The following is a 26040-nucleotide window of genomic DNA, read 5'->3' on the forward strand; positions in this document are numbered from 1 at the left end:
TTTTGTTACATTATAAATGTCTTTACTGTCACTTTTGGACAATTTTTTGCATCCTTGTTGAATAAAAGTATTAAGTTTTTTTCAAAACGAAATCCCCAAAATTGTGTATTTATAAACAGTTATCTTTCCAAATAATGATATTTTTTATTTTGAATTTTGACACCTACTGTACTAATATTTAACAAGAGGTCCTGAAAACATGCTTCTCTGATTATCTCCCCATGTCCTTATAGCAATACCTATATTTAATATTTATAATCATCACATAATTATGAGGCTTTATAGTCAGAATTAAGTGTGTGTCTTAAGAAGTGGCAAGTCTATAGTATAGGCAACTATTTGTAGTTGATACTTTTGACACCTTTTGAATTTCATAACGTACGTATTTTCCCAAAACGTAATAAAATAAACCTTGCATTCAGGAAATATGAAACATTGCAACCTACAATTTGGTGTCCACTTATAATACAAATTTTCCACTTAGAACGTTAGGGTGTTTTCACACTAGGTACGGTTGTCTTGTATCGTGCCTTAGCGTGATTACATACAGCACCTTTAAATGACTGGAATTTTAAATCAAAACAAAAACTCCTGCATTCATTTGATAAAATTTTATTTTCTATGAAAAACCAATCAAGAGCATTAAGGCTGATGCCTGTGTGCAAACAGGTGGTGAAGTCATTGACAGCTACAACCACAGTCACAGGACATGTAGGTTCTTTAATTACAGTAATTCTGCAGCTCAATGATGCTGCAGGGTTTGTGGCAGCACTGCTCCACAATGCCTCTCTTCCTTATCAGCTCGGCATGATCTTTAAATGCAAAGTCAGCCACCTCAGTTTCCTGGGCATATTTAGGAGGAAGGAAACCTGGGGAAAAATACAACAACAGGAAAAAACTTGACATTAGTCTAGCCTAATATTAGTGTACAACTGAGCCAATTCTTATTTTGAAGTTGATTCTTTGTAGTTCGCCATTCATTTGGATGAAGAAAAATTCAGACAATCAGATCAAACATGTATTCACTGACACTGGGGGTTAAAATAATTCTGAATTACCGCCATAATATGCCTAGCCTTGATGAGATACTGCGAAGCCTATTTTACACATTATACATATTTTATGCTTCACTATAATTTTGTTTAAGAAATGAATACTTTTATTCAGCAGCATGTATGCATATAATTGATAAAAAAACGACAGTAAAAACTATAATGTTACAAAGAATCCTGATAATAATTAATATTTTTTGAGCAGCAAATCAGCATATTAGAGTGATTTCGGAAGGATCATGAGACACTGAAGAAAAATTCAGCTTTGCCATGGGATAAATTACAGTTATTTTAATGTGATAATATTTCACAATATTTTGATCAAATAAATTCAGCCTATTTTCAAATACATAAAAAAAATCTTTCCAACCCCAACATTTTGAACAGTAGTGTACATTTCATTATTTGTCATTTTTTTGTCATTACTTTAGACATCACCCTCTGATATGAGGTCAAATTCATTTTCAGGTTCTCTGTCACCTTTCTGCAGGTCATTTAATTAAATAGCTTACATTATCATTATGAAAACTTATAGTCTTATTCATGCTATGTATTTGCATTTCAAAGGTGCATAATAGACTAATGGCATGATATACACTATTTCGGATAGGGCTGACAAGGAACCCGCAGTGTAGAGCCTATACATCTCGTGCCTACATTGGCCCCACCGTGCAACGTCGGCTGAGGTACACTTACAAAATTAAATACATTACTTACAGTATAGGTCGTATATCTTTGCAATATCCAGAGTATTATTACTTTCTTCTCATTTTATCATTCTTATCCAGAGTAGTGAACAGCACTACTTTTCAAAGCTCCTTTACTAGAAACATAGTCTTTCTTACCCATAAGAGAGTCAACATCTCTCTTGGGATTGTAGAAAAAGCCTGTTGGACCACAGACCAGGTAGAGGGCATCGACCAGATGAGATCCACACAGGTGCTGCGGCGCCCCTGCGTTAGCGTTCACACTGGAGACGGCCAACAGGAACAACAGAGCACCAGCCTGGAGCCACACTGCCATGGTCACGCTGACAGAAAAACAGATGTATGCTCTTTTACTGATAAAACAAACATACATCTACATGCACAAAGTAGCATCAACAGTACACCAGTTACAATAGCATTTTCTGTTGATTTACCATCCTGCTGGTCACTTACCTGTTCTTGAAGCAGAGGACAAGGAAAGGTAGAGATGGTAGAGGAGAGATTGCTTGGGACGAACAGCGTGCCCTTCTCACTTTTATACATGCGCTTAGACAGGTTATGCAGTCTTTGCCTGAATCAGCGGAAAACTAATCCTGTGCGCAAACACACTTTAACACTTTTAAGGGACTGTCCAATTACACGTGCAACATTAGCTGTGTTTGCCCAACCAATTCACATGTACTCCTGTGTGACATTACGCTCATGGAAGACAAACACATTCTGGTGCTCACGCAGGTCTAGTAGCCTGTGTTGTCAGTCTCAAGTGGGTATTGGTTAATTGTTAATAAGTGTTGCAGACAGAAGTTTACACAGAATGGCCTGATCATGGATCTGCTAAGGTGACAGATGGTGGCTTTTCTGTGTAAAGATCATTTGAGTGAAACAGCAGAATATCTCTAGGTATCTCATTCTCGAGAAAATGGGATCAGATGTCTCATTAGTCATTAGTAATGTTTGTGACATCCTCACTGTGACGTTTTTTAGCAATGAAGATGTGTGATTAGTCAATGGCCTGAGTTTTTGAAAGATTTTATAGGAAACCACCACAAACTTTCTTAATGATAAAAGACATTCCACTCAAGTTAAAAATTGTAGATAGCGTTTTCAGCCACAAAATGTACGAGGAAAAATCTACTATTTAGCAAAAACAGCTTTTTATGAGACTCCATCTACAGTACATGTGATGTGTCTGCTTCTTTTTTTTCCCCATAAAATTGCAACATTTTTAGAATGCGTTTTAGCATTTGTAACATATTTAGCATTAAATGAGAAAGTGAAGCTACTAAGCTAGTGTTAATATGACATTAGTGCTGTACTTCATGACTTTCGGCCCTTTTTAAGGTTATCTTATAATAAAGCTGTTTTTATAGTATAGTGATTGTCAACATGTAGTGAACGTGCCAAAGCTAAATGGATTCAAGCTAACAGAGAGGAAAATACAGTTTTATGGGGGTGCTTTTTATTTTACATTATGTATTCTACAACACGTTTCTGCAGTCCACCAAAAATCACCTTCTTACTGTTATGGCGATAAGCAAACACCAATGTTCATTTAAAGAGATTTATTTATTTACAACTTCTTTTTTTGACAGTGTTTGAAGTGCTCACCTCTGAAAACATACAAAAAAAATGCAATTTTAACATATCTGAAGGATTTAAGGTAAGGAGGCATGAAAACAATTACAATAAGAGCTACAAAATAACAAACACATCTGCACAATATATAAAACAATAAGTCCATATCAAATAAATGTATAAAACAGCAAAATATTTAAAATAGTGAAATATAATTTATATTACATATATCATACATTATAGTTTGTTTATTTGATTATTGCTTTTACGTAGGCAGTGGGTTATAACATGGCGCGTTATTACCTCTTGAAATAAAGGTGTTAAGTCCATCTCCCTAAATTAAACAGCCAAACCCTTGGTTAGCACGCATCATAAGACATAATTTATATATTAAATGAATACATCACTTCTAGCTTTTTTTATGATGTCGCCTCAGGGACACAAACCCATTTTCTTCACTTTGCAAGAACATGATTCATGTTAGATAGATAGCAATAACCAGTTTTAATAAAGAGATGGCTTTGATGGATTTTTAGTCACATTATACACTTGCAGTCATTTCAAAATTCTTTTTTTTTAAATGTATGATGCACAAATTTGCATGTTTGAGCAAACTTCACTTTAAAACATTCAGAGTTATACAAATGATTTGTATGAAAGGGGGAATTGCTTAAATGTGGCAACATTGGCAGAGGTTAGTTGTTAGTATTTTGACATCAGTAACATCTTTATTAATTTCGATTAATTATTTAATTGTTGCAACAATACCTACAAAAGATACCCGAGAATATATGTTGCAACATTGCTTACACAATGCATTCAACATGGGCTTAACATTTCATCAACTTAATAAATAATAACTTGATGAAGTAATAAAAAAACATTCATCCAATTTCTGTTCATGTAAAGCATAGAAAACATGCGGCTCAGTTTTGCAGTTGGTAAATTATCTCAGTGTAATATTCAAGCATTATATAATATTACCTTCACATTCAATTTAAATGTAAACTCATTTTTTGCACTGTGATTTTAACAGTTTTTGTCAGCAGTACAGCTTTTGAAAACAGATTTACCTGATGATTAAAGATGCTTACATACATGTGTACTATTAGTGTGATTTATTAGACCACCCTGTGTCTTACATCTTTCACACAGCTGCAGCTTACTCCATCATCCAGCAGAACAGAAGAGACATCTAGAGACAAAAAACACATTCAATCAAGCTGCTTTAGCAACAGTTGGTGTTTTACTTGGGTGCTTTATCTTTTTCTACTTTCCGACAAAGAGAACATAACATGGATAGAGGTGTTCATTCTCTTCAAATTCAATCTCATACTCAAGCTTTTGTTCAAAGCTGTTCAGTGGATTCCCATTTATCTCTTTTAATAAACCAACATCATATCATCAATAAATGATACAAAATGGCAGATTAGTTGAGAAGAAAACACAACACATTCTTTTCTAGCTCTTAGAGTGGTTTATGGTGTGTTGCTTTGTGATGAATCTACAGAATTGTGAGTTAATAAACAAACTGTGAATCATCGGTGGAGGAGTTGACCATTTATTAAAACCAGGACGTTACAGCAGGTAACTGTGACTTAAGTTACACCGTGTGTCATCCTGATGTCACACTCACCCTTTATTTCAGAGATTTCTTTCTCTGCGTTTCCGTTGACAGTTTGGGCTTGCTTTCTGTCCACCATGTCAGTCCTCACTTGTCCTAGAGTCCTGAGGAGACACATGGTGTCAAACGGGGCTTCCCCTCCTTCCGACAGCAGCTCTAAAACCTGTGTACACACATCACAAACAAATGTATTAAAGTCTTCACTCACTGGCACCAGCATCCAGATCTGAGAATGAGATATTAGTGCATTTTCACCAGACATAAAAAAAACTGACAAATTAAAATGCACAAATGTACAAACCTGCAAACATTTGTAGCTCTTAAGCTCACTCAAGTTTTCCTCCAAGAACAGCAGGTAGATGCTGAGGTCATCATAGCGCCGGGCGGTAGGCTGCAAATCCAGCACGTGTCCGAAAGCAGGCAGTAGGTGGTATGGACGGAGGAACTGAGCGCGCTGGTGCTGGCGAGCAGGTTGGAAGGCAGCGTAAACCACAGCCGGTACTAACAGTAAATACACCATCAGATTCATGCAACTTAGGAGACGAAAAACACCCACTGCCACCAGCTTACACTGAACTGCATCTGGCACCACACTCTCGTTTACTAGTATACCTGGAGACACACAAACACAATTCAGAGAACAAACATCATAAAATGATTAGAGACACACCATCACCCTCATATTTTTATATTCATTCTTGAAGTGTATCACGTGTGTGGAAATTTACACAAGCACACTATCTAGCACACACACCTCTGCGCAGGTTACAGGAGAACTGATCACTGGGTGAAACCCAAAGGATGTAGTAGGTCAGATAAGAGCAGGCCAGCAGTAAAGTGAGGAATGTTAAAACCCGACAAAGTAGATATTTTGCAGCCAAAGCCCATGATGAGAGTTTTGTCTTTAAGTACTGCTCTACCAGAGGGTACTTAAAGCAAGCTTCAGTCAATTCCAGACCACTGAGAGTGAGTGAGTGAGAAAGAGAGAGAGAGAGATTTTAAGATAAAGGTTAAGATCAGTAGAATCAGAATATTATAGATTTATAGGTTTGGGATATGATTGAGGAAGGAAAGGAAATAGAAAGGAAGTTTAAATAGCAAAGATGTCAGTTGTTCACAAGCATTAATACAAGAAATTAACTAAAATAATAAAAGGTAAGATGATTAGTGAATTTAATTGATGCCTCAAAATACTTTTTTTTTGTCACTGATTTTTAAAATACACTACACTAAAGGTACGGGGTCAGAAAAATTTAATGAAAAAATAATAATACTTTTAATCAGTAAGGATGCATTAAATTGATCAAAGATTTCTATTTCAAATAAATGCTGTTCTTTTGAAACTTTCTACTTTCTACAACAAAAAAAAGATCCCCCCTGAGGGTACCTGCAATTTTTAGACCACTGTTGTTGATAATAATAAAAAGAGATGTTTTTGGAGCACCAAATCAGAATATTAAAACTATTTCTGAAGGACCATGTGACTGTGAACACTGGAGTATCATGATCAGATGAAATCTCTAAATTACCCAAGTTGACAGAGTGTGTTAAATATATCAAATATTGGTTGACCTGTAATTTTCTTCTATTAAGTTCAGATAAGACTGAAGTATTACTTACTGGACCAAAACCTTGTACACAGAATCTCTTAGAATACAAGTTGCATTTAGAAAGATGTACTGTTACTTCACCCTCTACAGTAAAAGACTTGGGTGTTATTTTAGACAGCAACTTGTCTCTCGGAAAATAAATTCATATGTTACAAAAACAGCCTTCTTCCACCTCAAACATCGCTAAGCTACGGAACATGCTTTCTGTTTCTGATGCAGAAAAGTTAGTTTCATGCACTTCATGACCTCTAGACTGGAGTAATGCATTGGGTGATTGTCCTTCATCCTCAATAAACAAGATACAGTTAGTCCAAAATGCAGCTGCTATAGTTCTTACCAGGTAAAGAAAATGTGATCATCATGTTTTATCATCTCTACACTGGTTACCTTTAAAGTTCCATAAGTATTGCTACTAAGGCCCTAAATGGTTTAGCTCTTGTGTATTTAACCGAACTTCTATCGCCCTACAACCCTTTACATTATTTAAGGTCACACAACTCTGGACTTTTGGTAGTACCTAGAACATCTAAGTCCACTAAAAGACAGGGGGTTTTCGCATTTGGCTCCTAAACTCTGGAATAGGCTTCCTGATGATGTTCAGGGCTCAGGCACACTCTCCCAGTTTTAATCTAGACTAAAGACACATCTCTTTAGCCAAACATTCACATAATGCCCCTTATAACCTTGTACTCCAGTTATATCAGAACGAATGCACATGATTATCTTTACTTATTGTTATGAACAGCAGCTCCGCTAATTATTTTCCATTTGCTTTTCTGTTCTTCTGGGTAACTAGAGAGTACATCAGATCCAGTTTGGATCCAGCCTCTTATGAAGATTTCAGATGCCCCAACACCTGTGAACAGATGACGGCTACGCCTGCGAGGACTTCAGATGACGCCAACTCTGAATCAACATGTACCACTGCCACATCTCTATATATTGTAATCATTATGTTCACAACTTGTAATAATTACTTCAATGACCTCACTGTTTCTGCCTAAAATGAATACATATTAAATAACTGCATGATTTACTTATGTACATTTCTGAAATACAATACTTGGACACGGTCACCTCTGATAACAGATCCCTCTAAATTGTAATGTAGACAGATGCATTTTCTGTAAAGCTGCTTTGAAACGATATGTATTGTGAAAAGCGCTATACAAACAAATGAGAATTGAATTGAATTGAGAAATGGCTGCTGAAAACTCATCTTTGCCATCACATGAATAAATGACATTTTAAAATATATTAAGTCTTTGTTTTTTGAATGTACACTTGTGCAGTGTTGATAATGAATTAGGCCGTTTTAGAGGCAGCTCTCAGATACCAACCCTGGGAAAATCAAAAACTGTATTTGTCACAACTGGAAATGTAAACTTCAGGTAATAGCTGGAGTTTTGAAAATGTTCACTGCACTACACCTGTGTGGGTCTTCGGCAATGTCTTTGTCTTGTTTGATTGTGAGGCTCTTGGCCAGGCGGATGGCACGGTTGTAGCAACGGTCAAGTTCCTCCATGATAAAACTGAGGTCAGAGGATAGGGAAGGGGTAGCCGTGAAACGCCAGAAGAGAGTGGGAATATACAGGAGGACCGCGACCAGCAGAAGGATATAAGGAAAGAACTGAAGACAAAGACAGAGTATAAGACAAACACAAGCAACAAGGAACCTATTTTGATATGACATTGTTGCTCATGTTATGACCAAGTACATTGAATATACAGTAGACATACAGTATATACATTACCTTGTGTAGATGAAGGGGGGCGCTATCAGCCCCATTGTCTGTAGGGTGATGCTCTACTGCGGCCCAGCAAAAGGAGTCCACATACGCAGCCTGTCTCATTGTGAAGTTAGTGGGTGGAAAACATGTGATCTGAGTACCTAGAGGAATTACACACGAACATTTCATTTTCTTACCTGAAGTGACTGAAAGAGCTATATGATGGAAATTTGATTAATCTTATCTAAAAAAAAAAAATCCTCAAATATGCTACTTACATAGAATAGTGTTTTTGCATCTTTGTTATGAGCAAACAATATTTCTGATTAAACATGGTATTTAAGCAAGTGCATTATGTTGTCCTGCTTTGTGATAATTGTATCTATGCATAAATCTCTTTCAAAACAACCAACTTATGTTCATTACAGGTTACTAATGTATAATGTTTCTTAATGTCTGTGAAGTACTTCCAAAAGCAACCGTAGTCTTCCATCAACATTTTGGAATGATTCTTAAAGAGATGTAGCTTTTAATAATTCACCCAACAAAGAAAATTCTGTCATCATTTACAGAACACAAAAGATGATATTTTGAATAATGTTGGTAACCAAACAATATTGGAGGCCACTGACTTCCATTGTATGGAGAGAGAGAGAGCAAAAAGGGCGTTCCACAGTAGAAATAAAGTCACTTTTTTTTTTTTTTACTATCCCTTTGACAAGTCAAAGTATTACAATCATCCTCATTGTGGCAATTATACAACCTGGAATATTTTACATTTACATTTACATTTATTCATTTAGCTGACGCTTTTATCCAAAGCGACTTACAATTGCTATATATGTCAGAGGTCGCACGCCTCTGGAGCAACTAGGGGTTAAGTGTCTTGCTCAGGGACACATTGGTGTCTCACAGTGGATTTGAACCCGGGTCTCTCACACCAAAGGCATGTGTCTTATCCATTGCGCCACACCACCCCACATAATATAAATTATATGAATCCACTGCATATCAAAAAGAGCATAGCGTTTTACATCAAAAGTCTAAGGAGTAAAGTCTTGGAACTACTGATGGAATAATGATTGGTTTAAATGTCTTTTTCTTTTTTCTTAATAGTCTAAGACAATGACAACAATGAAATATTGTATGGCTACAAGTGTTGCAACAACCAACAACCAAGAGATAAAATAGATCAAACAGATATTAGTTTGATTGCTAGAGTTTATCTTAGGAAGACATAACTCTACTAAGCAGAATGGTTTGGTTGTGATTGTGTGACTGATGCTAGGCTACTTCTGCCCCCGCCTCTCTTTTACTGAGACAGATAACATGCCCTCGATAGCAGTGGCTGAAATAAGAAAATAAACAACGGTCACAATGTGAGTGGAAAACGACTGGCCCCAATAATTATTTAAAACTAATTAAGTGCATTTACACTACAAAATACGATGTTAACAGTTCGCATGCTTATAAATCGCTACATTCATCTCATGTTTTGTTAACGCGCATATCCAGCAGTGACGCGCCCATTCTGGATTTACACACAAAACCGCAATGGCAATGTCTTTGTTCAAGTAACGTAATCGACAATAAGTTGTGTGAAAATACGTCCTTCATTGTTTCTGGGGAATGTTTAATAATATTTCGTTAAAGCCTAAAGTTATTCTCGATTTAGCCAGTCTTTCAACAAGCAGCCATTCTGTACAAATCCGTAATTACAGGTAACGTTAAAGGCTTCATGTTTTTGAGTTTGAACCTGTTTATCTCCATAAGTTCAAACCACTCATCTCTATCGGACGTTTCAAAGTAAACCTTATTGACGTTTTACGCAAATCCCGGTAGCTGTGATAAAATGTTTTTACTGACCCACAGAGACTTCTTGCGCAAAGGCGAGTGAGATGAGTAACAAAGGAAGCCCAACCGCGATAAAACTGACCAGTTTGTCTGTGGCCAGTTCCAGCCGCACGCCTTTATACTTAGATTCACTCTGCTCTTTCAATAAAAAATCAGAAAACACATATTCAGTCGCAACGCGCGCTATAGCCATTGTTAAGATTAAATGAGGGCTATTTGTCAAGTCAAGTGCACCGCTAGTTCCGGTTCAGTGGGCAGGGTTACGCGCTCGGTTCACCGACCAATAACAACAACACCAGAGGGAATCAGAAACTGGATTGAGTAAGTAGTCCTACTAGAATTGTTCAATCTTTGACATAAATACCCTCTATTATAGTTACTAATTTTATGAGACAAAGAAAACCGACCTTATGAAAACTAGTCAAATAAAGGCAGCAATAAAGTAAGAGGGATTGTAGGCTATTTGTCTATAAAACAAAGATAATAATAATGAGAAAACCTTGAGAATATCACAATATTTTGATTATTGTTGTTCAATTCAAATGAGCTCTATTGGCAAATTGTACATTGTATTGCCAAAGCATTTATGTAAGCAGGAAAAATAAAAAATGAACAAAGGAGAATTAATGGTGAACAAGATAATATTAACCTATTCAAATATATATATATATAATTATATATGTACATATGTAGGCCTATTTGTTTGAGGGGAAAAAAGATATTTGAAGAAACAATGCAAATGCTTGCTAGTTCTGTTTAATTTGTTATGCAAGTTGCAACTGTTTTCTTTTGCCAAGAGGTCCCCATTTTCACCCAAAACCACTGCGTGTAAATGGCCAAATGGGCAAAGACCTTATTGGTCTTATTATTTGATAAAACTGCATGGAACTTGTTTGTTTGGTTATGCAGTTATTTAAAAAATCCTGTTTAAAATTAAAAGAACAATAATGTCCTTGTCATGGACAGAGGGGCGGATCTAGAAAAATATTTATGGGGTGGCGAGAGGGGGGCAGGAATTTTTGAGGGGTGGCAGACGTATATATACTGAATTTAATCACAGTAAAAATTGGCCATAACTTTTATTTTGTTGCTGCCAACTGGGGTGGAAGCAGGGGTGGCAACTGGCAAGGCTTTCTTTTAGGGTGGCATTTGCCACCCCGGTAGATCCGCCCCTGCATGGACATTACTTTAATAGAAATTTAGACTGTAAAGGAGTAATTCCACAGCTACAGGAAGTGACAGAGAGTTTTGAGTTGAAATGAAATAGAGGGAAATTATTAAGTATTGAACCATAAAGAAAAGAACATGAGTTAAATGTAAAGAACACAAAAAAATAAGAAATGGGGGAAATGAATTAGCAGTGGCTCTAACCACAAAAGTTGGGAATTTCTCCTGACTTTGCTACGAGGCAGAGATGTGCTGTTAGGTAAACCTCAGACTTTGAAGATAAGTCAGATAGAGGCTCCATGCAGCATTCACAAGATGGCAGCGTGGCTTCCCACAACTCTCTTTCTTACTGTCGGTGACATTGACCCCTCCACATTTACATGGCTTGTGCATAATTAAATACAGACGAACAAAGGAATTTGGGGGTATTCAGTAATTCTTATTGAAACAAACAAACAAGCCAGCAAAGAGATGCAGTTCGTTGTAAGAATTGCATTTACTCAGTCCTCCAGTGTTTATAGTTTTAGAAGCATAAACTGTTCAATAACGTGGTTGATGGTGCATGATATGGATGTATGAATTTTTTTGTCACTGCATTTTTCTGTGCAAGGATCATTAAGTCTTTACAGAATCTCCGCTTATCCACCGCTGTTGTCCACACAGCTTTATGATCATTTTTCAAACAGACATAAAAATGGATTTCAGTGAAAGCTCAGCTTTATTGACTTGATTAGAGTGAAGAAACAAGTTCCAAAAGACAAAAAAAAAAGAAAAAAGGTTAATGACACTGCAGGCATTTTCTGAAGAAAGAGAGATGGATACAGGATATATTTTGATTTAAATGCTCTTTTTATTATTGCGTGTAGCCATCTTTGGCAGTTTGTATATCATGTCATGTTTTTTTCTTCAGTCGTGGAAGAGGTCGAAGAAGCTGTGGTCGTCTGGGGCCTCCTCGAATGCCACGCCATCACAATAGGCCGGGGGCACAAAGGCTTGTGGGTCATCAACTTCTGGTTCAACACCAAAGAAACTGAAACAGAAAATAGCTCAGTTAATTGACGTATTCAAAACTGCAGGATACAGTAAAATGTAGTCATCCTCAAAAGATTTGAAACAAATGTGTTTCTGAGAAACTTGAATACTCTTGCAGTACTCTTAATAGTGTTCCTATAGTGCATTCAGTCTCTGCTTTACCTGAAGAGAAGGTCCTTCTTCTCACCATAGTATGATCCAGAGACCGGCAGACAGCCACAGGAAGTGGTTGACAGAGTGTATTGAGCTGAAAAGAAAATCAAAAGATGATTGTTTTTATTTTGAAAAGCAATAGAATAACTACATAAGTAAAAAAGAAGAAGAAAAAGGTAAGGACCATGAAGTTCGGGCAACTTTCCATGCCAGACCCGGACTCGCAGTCCCTGTTCTGTGACTGTGGGGCTGCCCATGTAAATCTCAGACTCGTGAGTGGCATCGGGTGGAATCTCCATCAGGTGTTTACGGAACTGCAGAGTCTCCTTCTTGCAACTCTCATTTTTACTGTCTATCTCATAAAGTGTACCCTGTGAGAAAAAAAGTGCTTTATTATATATTATAAGGTTCAACAAAAATTCAATCACAAGCTGAAAGAGGAAGAGGAAGAGGAATAGAAAGAGAGAGAGAGAGAGAATCGGTGACTAGGCCTACCTCTTCAAAATGTATGAGCACATCCATATACGAAGTTTTGTTCGCATGAGTAGTGTCTTCCACAAAACGAAATTTACTCGCTTTGGAGTCATAGCTGAACTCTCCAGATGCAAGGTCATGACCCCCCGTTGAAACCTGAATGTTTGTTTTGCATGTCAAACAAAAGAGAACCGTAAAAATGTTAAAGTTACTCAGTAAAAAATACTATTTATTTAGCTTTTAATAATTCGGATGTTTCAAATAGCTCTCAAGGTCTCTGGTAATGAAACTAAATACAAGGTTTTAAGATTGAAATACAACTGTCAAATCCTTTTTGCAAAGGCAAATATATGCGCTCCACCACATTGCTTTGTGTTAAGCAAATGTTGGTAACTATTGCCCTATATTAACTAATATTAACGAATGAGACCTTATTTTAAAGAGATTTTTTACTGTATTTGTTAATCTTTGTTAACGTCGTTCATTGTTAGTTCATGTTAGTTCACACTGCGTTAACTAATGTTAACAAATACAACATTTGATTTTAATAAGGTATCAGTAAATGTTGAAATTAACATGAACAAAGATTAATAAATGTTGTAGAAGTGCAGTTCATTAGTTCATGTCAACTAATGTGGTTAACTAATGAAACCTTAATGTAAAGTGTTACCCAAATGTTGTATAACAAAGGCTAGAATGAACAATATATATGGGAATACCATCACTAAACGCTTTGTTTTTGTATAGCTTAAAAAGCTGTCTGCCCATCACTGAATTAGAACGGTTCATAAATAGTGAAAAAAATGAGGGCTTGTGCTTGTATTCAGATGACGCAGCATTTTTTAAAGGTTCTCTCATTACTGAGCCAGATTGTACTGCCTAACAGCACGCTATAATTATTAAACATCCTATTGAAATTTTGTACACTCACCACTTTCATTGTTCCACTGGTCAAAGGTGGGGAATCTGAAAAAGAAATAAAAAAAGTTAATGTCTTCCACATAATCTGCAGCTTCTGAGAATGTTCAAATTCAAAATGTTCTCAATACAAAAAAACACTAATATTATTCTTTAACCACAAAGACAAGAAATGCATATAAAGTTCTTACGACACGGCTGGCGATGAGAAGAAGCCCATGCGACAGCACAGAGGCACGAGAACACCACACAGAGCAGCTTGACTGTATGCATCATTGCTCTCTAACTTTCTTCAGGTCCAGACACTTCCACCCTCATTCAGACTGTGCTTTTTATATATAGCCCCTGCACCCCATATAAATGCCCCCTCCCTTTTGGACATCCAGCAATGCAATAAACAAAAGATGTCGAAATCACCTTCTGTTGTAAGTGCAAATAAGAAAGCTGGCCAAAATTGGCACAAATGTCCATTTACAAGACAAATAGGGTCAAAAAGAAAAGCTTAATTCAAGCAAACAATCGCCCTTGTCCGCCTCTGATCGGCACTCAGGGGGTCTGGCTCCATACTGGTGGACCAAGTCCAGAGACAGTTGGTTTCACATCACATGGTTTTGGTTCATGTAAGGTGATGATTGTGCAGTCTCAATCAAGGAGAAACAAAACAAACAAAAAAAACAAAAGTGGGTTATACAGGTGTGAAAACAAAAGCCCATCTGGTACTTTGCTTGTCTTCTTCATTAAAAAATTGGTTCTTGTCTAGCTGTGATTTCTAAATAAATGTGAAGGAAACATTGGTAACACTTTATAATAACTTTCATTAATACATTTTAACTTTCATTAGCAGATAGTTAATATTCACATTGCTAGAAATATGAAAGAATGTGCTTGTTAATGTTAACTAATGAACTTATTAAATGTTACATAATGATTAACAGATCATTATTTAATGTAAAATGAAATGCTAACAAATTTCATTAAACTTTTAAGCACTTTTTAAAAATCTACAAATCATTCAAAAATCATTAACAAACATTATATAATGCTTAACTGATCATTAGTTAACATATATTCATATAGCTATGAGATAGTGTGCTTGTTAATGTTTAAATGAACTTACTACAGATTACATATTAATTAACAAATCATTATTTATTGTAAATAAAATGCTAACATTTTACCAAATGCACTTTTTTACATTTTTTAACAAATGTTGTGATTTAATTTCATTTTAAGCACTTCAATCACTATATGCATTTGAACAATTTAATATTTAACTCATTCATATTCTGTACAGGTCATAAATTTGCTCTTCGTTTGTTGTGGTGTGTATGCAGACTTCTGCTATTTACACATTTTTACAAATCATTTATTAATTATTTGTTCATGTTTTTGTAGCAATCTAAAGTTGAAACTATTTATCATATGTAAATGTTTATAAATGTTTACAATTAGTAATTTAGTGCCTTTATGGGCATGACAACGTTTGTGTAAAGGGTGGTTAGTTAAGTTTTGGTTAATTTGGTTATTTTTGTAATTATAATTTGGGTGCAAAACATGTTTTTATTGCTTCAACACTATCCTATACCCTTAAACAGGATTTTCCTTGAATCATACTTTAACATGAGAATATACAAATATGTAAAATAAAAGTTTGAAATGTGTTTCCTTATAGTAATCAAAATGACCCTTGTACACTGTTGACCTCTTAACTAACCCTTAAACCATACCACCAAACCCTTCCCTAACCACCCGTATCACAACTCAATAGCAGCAAAAGTATTTTGCGATGAACATGCATAATAAGTACATTGTACCTAACATTTTTTTGTGTGTGTTTTTATGGCATAAGTACAGACACCTAATATAAAGTGAATTGTCATTGTTATACAGTTGGACATCAGGCTCACTCAGAGCTACCACCTTTTTGCATTTGTACATTTGTAAATGTAAAAAAGTGCAGCAGGTTATATATGAACTGAAGTTTAATGCCATTTGTAAGCATTTTAATTTACATAAATAAAGATATGTTAATCATAATTTAATAGTTAACATTCTCACATTATCAAATTTTTGTAGCTATTTGAATATATATTAACTAATGATCCATTAAGAATTATATAATGTTTGTTAATTATTTATTAACGAAACAGAAACATTCTGGTCGGTTGATTTTTCGCCCATGCAATACATATTTCTGTACAATTGGTGGTCACACAAGACTCAAATGTTAAATTCAGCTGTTGTTGAATCTTCACACCTGAGACATGCACAAGCTCAACTGCATATCTAGAAACTTAAAAGAGATTTTAATATAATTGATTCTGTTTTCTTGTAAAGAGGACACAAGAAATCCCCCTATAAATGTTTGCAGGCCACTTTCACTACTGCTGTTTTATGGCAGGGATTGTCAGGAAATGGATCTGAAATTTGCTTTTAGATGGTAAAGATCCGGGTGTGGAAAATTGTTCTCAAATCAGTTTTAAAGAACTGCTTCGCATGCTAGCTAATGCATGTTGTGTAATCTGGATCTTTCAAAAAAACACATTAGGCACTTTTCTTACTCAGATTGTGAGAGTCAGACTAAGTACAGTTCCGATTCCTGTGCGGGTGTTTGGTACAAACATGGCCTGTGTAACTGTAAATAATGTACAAAAAACATGTTGTTATTTAAACTGGCTTGCATAAATGCTAAAGCCTTAAAGCAAGTGAAGGTTTTCATTATGAATTTAAGATGAAAGCATAATATATGTAATGAATACCAAAAGAGGAGTTGACCATCTATGTGTGGTGAGCCCAGATGTTCACCTTTGTGAGCTCCGTTCTGCTGGAGTCAATGCGGGATACTTGGTGAAATTTTGTTTATTTGCTTTCGCTGCTTGATGCGGTCTTGTTTTCTAGGCAAAAGGGAACATCAAACCAGAAGGAAAATCAAAATCACATTTTAAAGGCAAAGCTAAATCTTCATTTCGAAATGCAACCTCATCTCTACACCATTGATCGAGCACGCATTGCCTTTGTGATCTCTCTCCTCTCCGGACGTTCCAGTTACTGAATCGTTGTCTGCTGAATGAGAGATTTACCACCATGCTCAGAACATTTTCCACATATCAATATTTAATTATTACACTGTAAAAAAAAGTATTGTTGGCTTAACTTAAAAAAAGTAAGTTACCTGGTTGCCTTACAATTTTGAGTTAATTGAAATTAAACATTTGAGTTAATACAATGAATTGATCTGGTTTAATCAACAGAAACTCAAAAAATTATGTTATCTGAACCACATTAATTATCTAAGTTGATTTGACAAAAGAAAAAATAATGAAAATAATGAAATGAATTTTTTTTTTTACAGTGTATAATATAACTTTTTAATAACTGCTCACAATTTGTCCTTGAATGCATCTGAGGTACTTCAACTTAACCCGACAATTGGAAATAATTGTTTTCAGAAATGTTTTTCCTGTAACTTTGGTTAAGTGTGTCTCTTTTTTGCAACACTAACTGTACAAATAATATATATGCATGTTTATATTGTTATGTAAAGTGAATGAATGTAAAAGGTCTATCAAGAGGTCTGCAGCTGGCCCATGGAGAATCAGCCCAAAAACATATAAAATGAGGCCTTCTAATATTCTAATATCAGCGATAGCTTTAGGTTTTCATTGCCATCTTGTGGATCATTTGAAAGCAACAGCCCCTTTTCCCCTGATCGACTTCTAAATGTGTGCAGACTGGAGACTCAAGGGGTTTCGGCCTCGTTCATCAGGCACTGAGCATGCAGGACACTTTTCTCTGGGACTGAAGGTGCTTATCAACAACATCTCATAGTTTAGCTAAGGCATGTTTAGCAGTTTTGGGATCTGGGATCACTTTTAGGAATCCAGTATCAGATCAAAGATTACACAGGATCAAGTATTGTTATTTGCTCTCTCTCTCTCTCTATGATTTGTTATCGCAATTGTTTTCTTTTGTCAAATCAACTTAGATAATTCATGTGGTTCAGATAACATTATATATATTGGGTTTCTATTTATTAAACCAGTCTCCTTCATTGTATTAACTCAAATTTTTTATTTCAATGAAATTAAAGGCAACCTGTTAAGTTAAACCAACAATGATTTTTAAAGTGTAGTTGTGGAGATATGTTTTTTTTTTCTTGACCAATAAAATGTTTACTAATATTATTAATATTATTATCCGTAGTAGTGTTTAGCATTAATTAATAACTACATTTGATATCAGAGAGTTTGTCTGACTGTGTTTGTCTGAGTGTCTTTAGTTCACTTTCAGAGACAAGCCAGACGTTGTGATACCAGACAGAAGATGATATCGGAACCAGAATATATACTGACTGATCTCATTTGATGGCCATTAAACTCATTTAGTCCACTTGACAAAAAAAACTAAAACATAATGGCATTGGTTAAGGATTGGGTTGCTCATATAAATATTGCAGCACTGGATCGAATGTCCTGACAGCCCAACTTGGCAAAAATGCAGTTTAAAACATCCAAAAAAATGAGGATAAAGGTAAAAGAAGTTGAGTAATAAAAAGGGGGAGAAAGAAATTGAGAGAGAAAGAGAAAGAGAGAGAAGTGAGACCACATGTTTTAGCGGAGAAATGTAACAAAACTGATGTGTCATAAGGAAAATTAATATACAGTATTGGATGAGTCAGGACTTAGAATGACAGCAAGACAGAAGTAGACACACTACTGGAAAAAATAAATGAGGAAGAACTACCGGAAACATATCAGGAGGGAAGTTGAAATCAAAAGTGTGTTTATGTCTCATGTTGTTTATATTGTAACATGCTATGCAAACGCATGGCTTCGCCCGCATTAAATCCACTTAAAATAGTAACTGTGTGAGTATAACATGTGTATGTTCTGAATTACCTATTCATGCATGAACAGTCATGTGAGTCATAAGTGCCCGTAGACATCGTGACCCCCTGTGAAAACTGTGTGGGTGTCTGTGACTTGAGAACTACCCCCTCCCACGACTCACCACTATGCAACAAGAAATGACAAAATGTACATCACCGCTTTGCTCCGCCTCCACCCTTGTGGTTTCTGCCCTTTACTTCTCTGTTCTTGCCCCCCCACACACAGAGGATCAATCAAGGGATTACCAGGAAGAAACATGACATTGTCTGCTACACTTGCGTAGAGGAGGCATAAGGCCCAAAAAAATAAAAAAATACCAGTGCTATAGTACACATTGGGTTTCAGAAGTCTGAAACCATATGAATAATCTGGCACTCAAAATTTAGAAAACTTGGACAATTAAAAATCTTAAAATTTTTCAAACAAAGAAATGCAATGATGTAATAAATATTTAATAAATAATATTTCATCATAAATATTTCTGACTCTACACTATTTCTAGGCCACTAATCAAATTAAGTTCATTTCTAAAAATAATCATTTAATAAACATGCTGCATTACATGATCACCAGGTTTTACACAAAGTTCATGCAGCTCTAATACTGCTGCCAATGAAGCAAAAGATGGACAAACCAAATACTAAGACATTCTAAAAACCATGCATATTTTCAATGAGAATTATTTTATTTTTGTAACACTGTACAGTAAGGTCTCATTTGTTAACATGAACGAACAATAAGCAATATATTTTTTATATTTATTAATCTTTGTTAGTGACCTTTGTCGTGAGTTACTAAAACATTTCTAATCATGTTAGTTTACAGTGCATTAACCAATGTTAACAGATACAACTTTTGATTTTAATACCAGTTTCTCAGACAAGTAAAGGCCTAACCAAGGCCTAATCCTGGCTTTATCTTAGCCCTGTTCGGGCTCAACCGGGCCCCAATGCTGTAGTAAATGTTGAGAATAACATTAGCTGAGAATAATAAATGCTGTAGAAGTATTGTACTGTAAATGCTGTAGAAGTATACGTGACCCTGGATCACAAAACCAGTCACAAGTCGCACGGGTATATTTGTGGCAATAGCCAACAATACATTGTATGGGTCAAAATGATCCATTTTTCTTTTATGTGAAAAATCATTAGGATATTAAGTAAAGATCATGTTTTCATGACGATATTTAGTAAATTTCCTACCGTAAATATATAAAACATTTATTTTTGTGAGTGAATGCAGCACAATCGCAAACATAAATGGACAACTTTAAAGGCGATTGTCTCAATGTTTCGAATTTTTCATTTTCCAGATGTTCAAATAGTTGTATCTCGGCCAAATATTGCCCTGTCCTAACAAACCATAATTCAATGGAAAACTTATTTATTCAGCTTTCAGATGATGCATACATCTCAATTTTAGAAAATTGACCCATGTGACTGGTTTTGTGGTCCTTCCAGTCTTTACTCTCTCAAGTGAAGTTAATTGTCTGAGACAGAATGAAGAATGACAGAGAGAAGAATGACAGAGAGAAGAGTGACGGAGTGAGAGAGAGAGAGAGAGAGAGAGAGAGAGAGAGAGAACGAGAGCACTGGAGAAAGGAAGTGTTGCTCAACCCAAAACTACTGCTAATGGAGAAAAACATGAAGTGATACGCTCATGTGGTGCAACTGCGGATTTGCATCACCAAATAAACCTCAGCATTTCTACTCACACACTCACTGTAATCTATATATGTCATCTTGCATAACAGCAGTGATCAGAATGCGTGGCACCTTCTGTTAAACGATGGTCATGTGATTACCTAAACATCCAGTGACACCATGATGCATGTCTAACATTCTATGTTTTCACAGCAAATGAAATAATGAAATCGCTGTGTGTTGTTAGAATGGATATTCCCTCAAAAAAGAGAGAGAGCGAAAAAAAAAAAGTTTTGTAGTATAAGGATATCCCAGCTTAGACAGACTGAAAGAAAGTAAAGGGAATGTACAAGAACAGCCCAGAGGATTTTCTTTTAAAACTGCTGTTTTTTTTTTTTTTTTGGTATGTTAAATAGTTAAATTCAGTTGTTCCTCAAAACAAATTGTGATGCATGCGCTAAGACTGAATTGTACCAGTTTACCTACTGTTTCCTGATTTGCATGCAAGTCAAAAAATGTTTTGAAGAACTGTAAAAAGCAAACAAAGAAAAAACATCTACATTATGAATAAACCTCTTCTCATTTCCATAAGCAGCAGAAAATCCTGAAGAGAACAAAATTCTTCTAAAAGATTCTTCAGCAATCTAATGATTTCATTCATTTTTATAGCATATAGTACATAAGGTTTATAAATGTGCACAACATTTTAATTGCAGACAAATTACAAAATCAGATAGATCAGTTCTAAAGTGCTAGAATTATAAAAGACAAAAAAGGGGAGAAAAAAGATGTGCTATACTGCAGATACAGTACCAGTCAAAATTTTGGAAACATTACTATTTTTAATTTTTTTTGAAAGAAGTCTCTTATGCTCATCAAGCCTGCAGTTAAAAAAAAAAAAAAAAAAAAAAAAAAAAAACAGTAATATTATGAAATATTATTACAATTTAAAATAATGGTTCTCTTTTTTAATATATTTTAAAATGTAATTTATTTTTGTGATGCAAAGCTGAATTTTCATCAGCAAGTACTCCAGTCTTTGGTGTCTTATGATCCTTCAGAAATCATTCTAATATGATGATTTGATACTCAGTTATTATCAATGATGGAAACAGTTGTGCTGTTTAATATATTTTTTTGGAATACTTTTTTCAGGATTCATTGATGAGTAAAACGTTAACAGCATTTATTCATAAAAACAGCATTTATTCAAAATAAAAACATTTCTAACAATATAAATCGTTACCATCACCTTTTATCAATTTAACGCATCCTTGTTGAATTAAAGTACTAATTTCTTTAAAAAAAATAGTTATTGTTCCCAAACTTTTGAACGGTAGTGTATATTGTTACAAAAGATTTCTATTCTAAATAAATACAGTTCTTTTGAACTTTTTATTCATCAAATAATCCTGAAAAAAGTATCTCAGGTTATAAAAAAAATATTAAGCAGCACGACTGTTTCCAACATTGATCATAAATCATCATATTAGAATGATTTCTGAAGGATCATAAGACACCAAAGACTGGAGTACTTGCTGATGAAAATTCAGCTTTGCATCACAAAAATAAATTACATTTTAAAGTATATTAAAAAGAGAACCATTATTTTAAATTGTAATAATATTTCATAATATTACTGTTTTTTTTAAAAGCAGGCTTGATGAGCATAAGAGACTTCTTTCAAAAACATTAAAAATAGTAATGTTTCCAAACTTTTGACTGGTACTGTATGTACAGGCGATATAAGGGTGCAATGCATGTGAAGCCATGATGTTTAGGTGTGTTTTTTAATAAAGATGTTTCAAATTTACAGATATTGTGGTCTCCTTAAGAAGGTACTTTTTGTGAATGTACGGCCTAGCTGGTCATGGGGCAAAACAGAAATTTCATTCTCATGTAGAAAACAGCAGTTGAGTAACTCAGAAAGAGACAGAGACTAGCATGAGAGGGTCTTCCCCACAGGGACTGCCGTGTAAGTTTCCATGAAACAGACTTCATTGGTTGTAAAATGTAAAATATGATTTTATGTAACAGCACCCCACACATTTATGCATGCTTGTTGTTTTATTTTCACGTCAGCTGACCCATTTTCTGCAACATGTTTGAAATCACTCCATGATGTGAGATGTACAAGTCTATTTTGAGAGCGTATCAGTGAAATTTGTTTTGAATATATATAAATGAATATTTAACATCTTTAAACTGATGCTTTGAAATTTTATTTTGTATATATTATTAACTTATATTCTGTCAATTGCATCTATACACCCTAATTTAGGGCCACACTTTATAGGCGTCTTTACTAAATTGTTAAATGTAGGCTACTTATTGTGTGTATTGAGGTGGGATTCAAGTCAGGGACAGGTTTAGTGGTATGGTTAGGTTTATAGGTGGGTTAAGGGGTAAGACAGTGGTCAACAGTGCAATTATAGATGTAATTACAGAAATGAATTACAGATGCAGGTATTTTTAAAATATAAATTCAATGTGAAAACACTATCAAATAATTAATGTAATTATTAGTACATAAAGATTCTTTTTTTTTTTCTTCAATGTCTCTATATTGGTTTAATTTTTGTTTAGCTGTCATTTCAATGTAACACCATCAGTTTAACCAATAAGAAATGAGTTACAGTGGTGAAATCACAATCTGAGCACCATCACCCTGAGGGGACAGCAGAACATCTCCAAGTAAAATTTCACATCTAGATTATGATTTGGTTGGATTATGTTACTAGATGCTGAATGACAAAACTGATATCATCTGAACATGCAGATTGTCTTTCAGACTTTGGGTGACTAACATATCACACTCACACCCACACACAGAAAATGCTTTATCTAAATAAGGATATAACATAGACGTCTACTGTTTTTTATACAGATAATTGCAAACCCTTAAAGACTAACCCAAACCCATACACCAACAGAACATGTGTGTGTGTGTGTGGGTGTGGGTGTAATATAGGCTATATATATAGTAATATATATATATATATATATATATATATATATATATAGCTTTTAAAGGCTTACAATATACATTCAAACACTGTACCATCTTCAAGACTATACTGTATTTCTTGGAACGGCCGAAAAAGAAGAACAAACACTGGCATTCCCAAAAAAAAAAAAACGAAACCGAAACGACATACAGAGAGAATATATAAGATAAAATCTCTGGTGCATCATCATCTCAAATCACTGACGACGACTGAACAATCAAGGTCTAATATGTCAAATATTCAAACGGAGGTAAGAGCCGATATCTTTTTAACTTTTTTTACCAAAAACTAATTACCAGAAACTAAACATCAGGCGATTTATTTTAATTGTTAAAATGATAATAAGCAATTTAATGTTAAAATGTTTTTCATTTAAATAAGACGATCACTTATTTGATCACTATCGATCCTGGTTAATCATCAATATTGGGTAGGCAACTGGTTGTAAACGTGTTTGACAGCATCACTGACAACATAGACTGAAAACATTTTTGTGTGTTTATTGATATAGGCCTGTAAGGTCTGTTTAGCGCATGTAATTCAAAGTACCTTAACTCTAGACATAATATCCACATTAGTTATGCAGGACAGTAGGCTACTGCGGTTTTCTGACGTGAAACATGATTTGCAAATATGAAAAAAGCTGGCGAATTAGCCCAAACTGTGATATAACCATATTGTGTCTCATGAAACATAACTGAAGCCTATCTAATATACGAGATATCACAACTTTGAATGATTTAACGGTTTCACTCTCCATTCTCCCAGATGTTTGGGCGATGTCAGACTCTTTTTTGCATCCTCATCCTCATGTGTATGGTGTCTACAAATACGTCTTCGCCTCTCGGCCACAGAGGAGCGCTGTCCTTCTCCAATTCACTGCGCCTCACGCGCACTGTCCGCGCCAGCGTCCAACAACTGCTGTCCCGATACGTAAGAGAACTAATGCATATCTTCTATAGTAATTAACGCCAACATTCCGATTTGTACTGTTTTATTATTTTATTTTAGTGTTATGATGATTCAGTTTGTATCTAAAGTTCCACACCATGTGATTTATTGACAGAAACAGCAGGTGTTTGGTGGCGAGCTCTTTGAGCACGGAGACCTGAAGCTGAGTACACTACCCACGGTGACTGTCAGTTATCAGACCTGGCTACACATGCAGGTGTGCACGCATATCTTTATCACGTAGTATTTAAGTTGGTTTACTGCATGAGGAAATGTTTTAACAGTTTTGTTCGGTTCAGGACACTGAGCGTTTGCGTTTGGCCTCTCACTACCTCCAAACTTTCTGGACTCACCTGGAAAGACAACGGCAGCAGTTTGAGAGAGAAAGAGATGCGACGAAAGCAAGAAGAGAGCAGAGAAGAGGCAAACGAGGAAGGTCACAGCCCACCTTGAGCCAAAGTTTTGTCAGTCTGCAAATAGATCTGCGGGATCTAATGAGACAAGTCAACTCACAGGTACAAGTGCAGACTTGTTAGATACGCTACACCGTCCCAGCCATTGACACATCATTTCACAACTCTGATGATTTACTCATCGTGCTCCCGTTAAAGTTGCAAAACATAGGGGCTCTTACCAGAATATTTATGAAAATCCCAAGGGGATTTTTTTATAGGGTATATAGAAAATATTTGTGATATAATTAAATCTAAGAATAAGAACAATAATGTCAGTTTTAGTCATATTTGTCTGGTCTGCCTCGTGATATCCGTGTGATCATTTTCTGACTGGTAGACCTTATACAGTCCAATTCTTGATTCTAGGTTACTTTGAGATTATTATTACTAATATTGCAATATTCTAAATCCAGGGTCAGATATATATATAAATAAAAAAAAATAATAATAATAATAATTCTTTAAATCTTTATTTCTAACATTTATGATCTGTTAAGTATTTATAAGGTTATACGGTTTGCCAAACCGACTGAGTTATTATAGTGTTACCAAAAGAAATCTAGCCTTTTCGGACAAAACAACAGACTGACTCTTGTTTCTCTCTCTCTCTATCTGCAGTTGAAGAGTATCACACAGGTGTCTGCATCCACAAAATCGCCACTTCTCCATCCCCTACACTCAACTTCATCGTCCACTCCGTTTCCCAGCATGCATCATTCCACAGACAGCACCAGAAAGGTCCAGAGCCCAAGACCCACTGTTAACCCTCGGAGCTCCGCACACTTCACCGTACAATCACCTCAGACCTTGAACTCTGCCGACAGAGGATTGACTTCAGCGACAGAGAAGAGCACTGTTAGCCTCCTGCAACCCACCCGGGCATCGACGCTCACCTCGACCCAGCAGACCACAACAGCAGGGGAGTCACTTTGGATTCAGCATCTGAGAGGGTACGTGATACTGAGAGATCTAGAACGGTACTTGAGCAGATTGGCACGAGATTACACTGTGCTCCAAGCCAAATACTGAAAAACACATGAAGAAAAACCTTGAAGAAAGAAAAACCAAGTACTGGACAAAGAAGGAATTAAATTATAAAACACGACCAAGGAAATGCATGATTGAATACACTAACATTCATAAGAACTTCATGTCACAGTTGCGGTTTACCTTGGTCATTAACTGTTTTTTTATGAGA

General features: G+C 35.5%; 4 protein-coding genes across 6 annotated transcripts; 1 reads left to right on the forward strand and 3 right to left on the reverse strand.

Moving 5' to 3' along the window:
- Window positions 1–596: 596 nt before the first annotated feature.
- Window positions 597–2327, reverse strand: ins (preproinsulin). The gene is made up of 3 exons (XM_084412797.1): window positions 2213–2327; window positions 1898–2082; window positions 597–869 (listed from the first exon to the last, which is right to left on the reverse strand). The coding sequence occupies exons 2-3, from the start codon at window positions 2073–2075 to the stop codon at window positions 721–723; spliced, it is 327 nt and encodes a 108-aa protein (XP_084268923.1). The 5' UTR covers window positions 2076–2082; window positions 2213–2327; the 3' UTR covers window positions 597–720.
- A 784-nt stretch (window positions 2328–3111) lies between these two features.
- On the reverse strand, window positions 3112–10420 carry panx1b (pannexin 1b). 3 transcript variants are annotated; one of them, XM_084414481.1, is made up of 8 exons: window positions 10165–10397; window positions 8323–8459; window positions 7999–8198; window positions 5713–5918; window positions 5529–5570; window positions 5260–5459; window positions 4971–5121; window positions 3112–4529 (listed from the first exon to the last, which is right to left on the reverse strand). In XM_084414481.1, the coding sequence occupies exons 1-8, from the start codon at window positions 10343–10345 to the stop codon at window positions 4456–4458; spliced, it is 1191 nt and encodes a 396-aa protein (XP_084270607.1). In that variant the 5' UTR covers window positions 10346–10397; the 3' UTR covers window positions 3112–4455. The 3 variants fall into 3 exon arrangements, with proteins under 3 accessions (XP_084270607.1, XP_084270606.1, XP_084270608.1); XM_084414480.1 differs by having other exon boundaries at window positions 3113–4529; window positions 5260–5570; window positions 10165–10420; XM_084414482.1 differs by having other exon boundaries at window positions 3114–4529; window positions 5260–5570; window positions 10235–10339.
- Window positions 10421–12147: 1727 nt separating this feature from the next.
- epd (ependymin) lies at window positions 12148–14448 on the reverse strand. Its single transcript, XM_084414486.1, has 6 exons — window positions 14088–14448; window positions 13910–13944; window positions 13000–13134; window positions 12689–12875; window positions 12514–12598; window positions 12148–12349 (listed from the first exon to the last, which is right to left on the reverse strand). Exons 1-6 carry the CDS (start codon window positions 14170–14172, stop codon window positions 12226–12228), a joined length of 651 nt encoding a protein of 216 aa, XP_084270612.1. The 5' UTR covers window positions 14173–14448; the 3' UTR covers window positions 12148–12225.
- Window positions 14449–23499: 9051 nt separating this feature from the next.
- On the forward strand, window positions 23500–25951 carry LOC311293918 (uncharacterized protein). The gene is made up of 5 exons (XM_084414485.1): window positions 23500–23686; window positions 24205–24369; window positions 24503–24604; window positions 24687–24902; window positions 25461–25951. The coding sequence occupies exons 1-5, from the start codon at window positions 23666–23668 to the stop codon at window positions 25869–25871; spliced, it is 915 nt and encodes a 304-aa protein (XP_084270611.1). The 5' UTR covers window positions 23500–23665; the 3' UTR covers window positions 25872–25951.
- The last annotated feature ends 89 nt before the right edge of the window (window positions 25952–26040 follow it).

Source organism: Rutilus rutilus (genome assembly GCF_951802725.1).
Source record: "Rutilus rutilus genome assembly, chromosome: 7".
NCBI lineage: Eukaryota > Metazoa > Chordata > Actinopteri > Cypriniformes > Leuciscidae > Rutilus > Rutilus rutilus.

Coding starts and splice junctions, on each gene's coding strand:
- LOC311293918 (XM_084414485.1), top strand. CDS start 23,666: ATGTCAAATATTCAAACGGAG. Junction 24,370..24,502: donor AACAACTGCTGTCCCGATAC/GTAAGAGAACTA, acceptor ATTTATTGACAG/AAACAGCAGGTGTTTGGTGG. Junction 24,903..25,460: donor TGAGACAAGTCAACTCACAG/GTACAAGTGCAG, acceptor CTCTATCTGCAG/TTGAAGAGTATCACACAGGT.
- ins (XM_084412797.1), bottom strand. CDS start 2,075: ATGGCAGTGTGGCTCCAGGCTGGTGCTCTGTTGTTCCTGTTGGCCGTC. Junction 870..1,897: donor AGATGTTGACTCTCTTATGG/GTAAGAAAGACT, acceptor ATTTTTCCCCAG/GTTTCCTTCCTCCTAAATAT.
- panx1b (XM_084414480.1), bottom strand. CDS start 10,345: ATGGCTATAGCGCGCGTTGCGACTGAATATGTGTTTTCTGATTTTTTA. Junction 5,919..7,998: donor ATTGCCGAAGACCCACACAG/GTGTAGTGCAGT, acceptor ACTCACTCTCAG/TGGTCTGGAATTGACTGAAG. Junction 4,530..4,970: donor AGAAATCTCTGAAATAAAGG/GTGAGTGTGACA, acceptor TTTTGTCTCTAG/ATGTCTCTTCTGTTCTGCTG.
- epd (XM_084414486.1), bottom strand. CDS start 14,172: ATGATGCATACAGTCAAGCTGCTCTGTGTGGTGTTCTCGTGCCTCTGT. Junction 13,945..14,087: donor TTCTCATCGCCAGCCGTGTC/GTAAGAACTTTA, acceptor TTTCTTTTTCAG/ATTCCCCACCTTTGACCAGT. Junction 13,135..13,909: donor CCAGTGGAACAATGAAAGTG/GTGAGTGTACAA, acceptor ACAAACATTCAG/GTTTCAACGGGGGGTCATGA.